Genomic DNA, 1,897 nt, shown 5'->3' on the forward strand with positions numbered 1-1,897 from the left:
GATGAAAGAAGAATAGCCAATAACTCCTTGCTCAGGTGGCTTACAACATCCCTTCATAAAGAACAGGCCTCTAGTTCGAATATGTCGCATGCTTCAATGTAGAATTTGCACTAATCGGAACTTTGGTGCAGTTGCAACGTAATTAATCTCGATGCCTTCACAAGCAATAGTAATCCAGACGATGTTGCAATTTCAATCCCCCAGTTTCTCAAACGAATATACCCCTATTTTTTCTTTTAAAATATTGTCAATACATCAATACAGAATCAAAGAAGGATTGATAAACGACCCTCCACCAACACCAATACAGATCCACTGATCTGATACCAATCACCCCATGAATGTGAGATAAGGTTGGAGTAAAGCCGACTAGAGAGATTCCAAATTCTTTGAAAAGCAGATTAAATTCTTGTACGATCTGGATTCACACACATTTAAATTCTTGTACGATCTCAATTCTTTGTGGTTGGCCTATCTTAGTTAATTTGGATCTTGATTTCATTGATACCTACATAGCATATAATAATTACATGCATGAACGTTTCCCACAAGACTCAAATAGAAGGACATGTATAGAAATCGTGGGAATTTTCAAACTTTGAATTTGGAAGTCCATTGCGAAGGGTACACGTGTTTTGTATAATATTTAAGTTGACCACGTGGAGACAAGCTTTGCTATGATGTGATAGATCTGTCAGACAAACTTAACCTGACTGCTTATTGCTCAACCCCTCTTGGCCAAAACGATTTATATATCTTCTAAGATATGAACTCAAATGAAGAACTGATCACTGCAGCTACTATGACTTCATCTTCTCCTCCATCTTTCCTTTCTAGTGATTACTACTCTACTAATTGGTCTTCTCCTGCTCAATCATCTTCTGGTTTTCCTTCCCCTCCTCTTCATGATGATCAATCTCTTCCCAATCCTCCTTGTGTCGTCAGACCTTGCGGCGCTTGTAAAAGCCTCCGAAGAAGATGCATCCCAAGATGCATCCTAGCACCATACTTTCCCCCAAATCAACCTCTCAAGTTCATGGCTGTTCACAGAGTATATGGAGCCAGCAATATCATCAAATTCTTGCAGAAACTTCCAGAGAGCAAAAAAGCTGATGCAGTAGATTGCTTGGTCTACGAGGCGGCGGCGAGGATTGAAGATCCAGTTCATGGGTGTGCAGGTGAAGTTTGCCGATTGCAGAAGCTTGTGAGACAGCTTCAGGTGCAGTTGGCTACTGCACAGTGCCAACTTCTCAACAGTACACAATACCAACAGGAGAGCTTCTCATGTGATAGCCAAGCTAAACAACAACCCATGTTGCAACAACCTTTACTGGATGAAGACTTAATGTTAGGTTCACCAAGCTTCCAGATTTATGACTGCTTCTCATGTGACAACTCAATATTCTTTCCTTCCAATACCACAAATTGATTTCTTGAGGGATGTAGAAACCAGTTACTCTAAGAACTCAAGTGCTCCTACACTTGTTCCTGTGGCTTGTGCTTCTTATTTAGTTCTGGTTGCTTCTTATTATTCCAATTCAGAAGATGAGTCTACTCTAATGGATGTCACTTCCTTTTTTGAATTTGCAATGGTAAACATAACAAAGAAGATAAATTAAAAACTTGGAGGGGGGAGGGAGAGGATGTTAGTTGTTAAATAAGAAGGATTAAGGCTTATGGTCTTTGAGAAAGGCAAAGGTGATTATAAATTTAAATTGATACTGATTCTTTTATGTAGAACAATTTTTGGTCTTATAACCTCCTTCAACCCGAAAAGAATTCAACAAATATGAATGAAGGTGTATGGTTTTGAAAAATTATTTCCATCAATCCAACGGCAACCTAATCATGAAAATTAATTTATTGGGAGAGGGCTATCTGAGCAAGCAGCATGCAT

General features: G+C 39.0%; 1 protein-coding gene across 1 annotated transcript; it reads left to right on the forward strand.

Moving 5' to 3' along the window:
- The first annotated feature begins 778 nt into the window (after nt 1-778).
- Nucleotides 779-1,583, forward strand: LOC122087890 (LOB domain-containing protein 1-like). The gene has a single exon (XM_042657012.1). It carries the CDS (start codon nt 803-805, stop codon nt 1,427-1,429), a length of 627 nt encoding a protein of 208 aa, XP_042512946.1. The 5' UTR covers nt 779-802; the 3' UTR covers nt 1,430-1,583.
- Nucleotides 1,584-1,897: the final 314 nt, after the last annotated feature.

The sequence above is a fragment of the Macadamia integrifolia genome, chromosome 9 (assembly GCF_013358625.1).
Source record: "Macadamia integrifolia cultivar HAES 741 chromosome 9, SCU_Mint_v3, whole genome shotgun sequence".
NCBI classification, from domain to species: domain Eukaryota; kingdom Viridiplantae; phylum Streptophyta; class Magnoliopsida; order Proteales; family Proteaceae; genus Macadamia; species Macadamia integrifolia.

Coding starts and splice junctions, on each gene's coding strand:
- LOC122087890 (XM_042657012.1), top strand. CDS start 803: ATGACTTCATCTTCTCCTCCATCTTTCCTTTCTAGTGATTACTACTCT.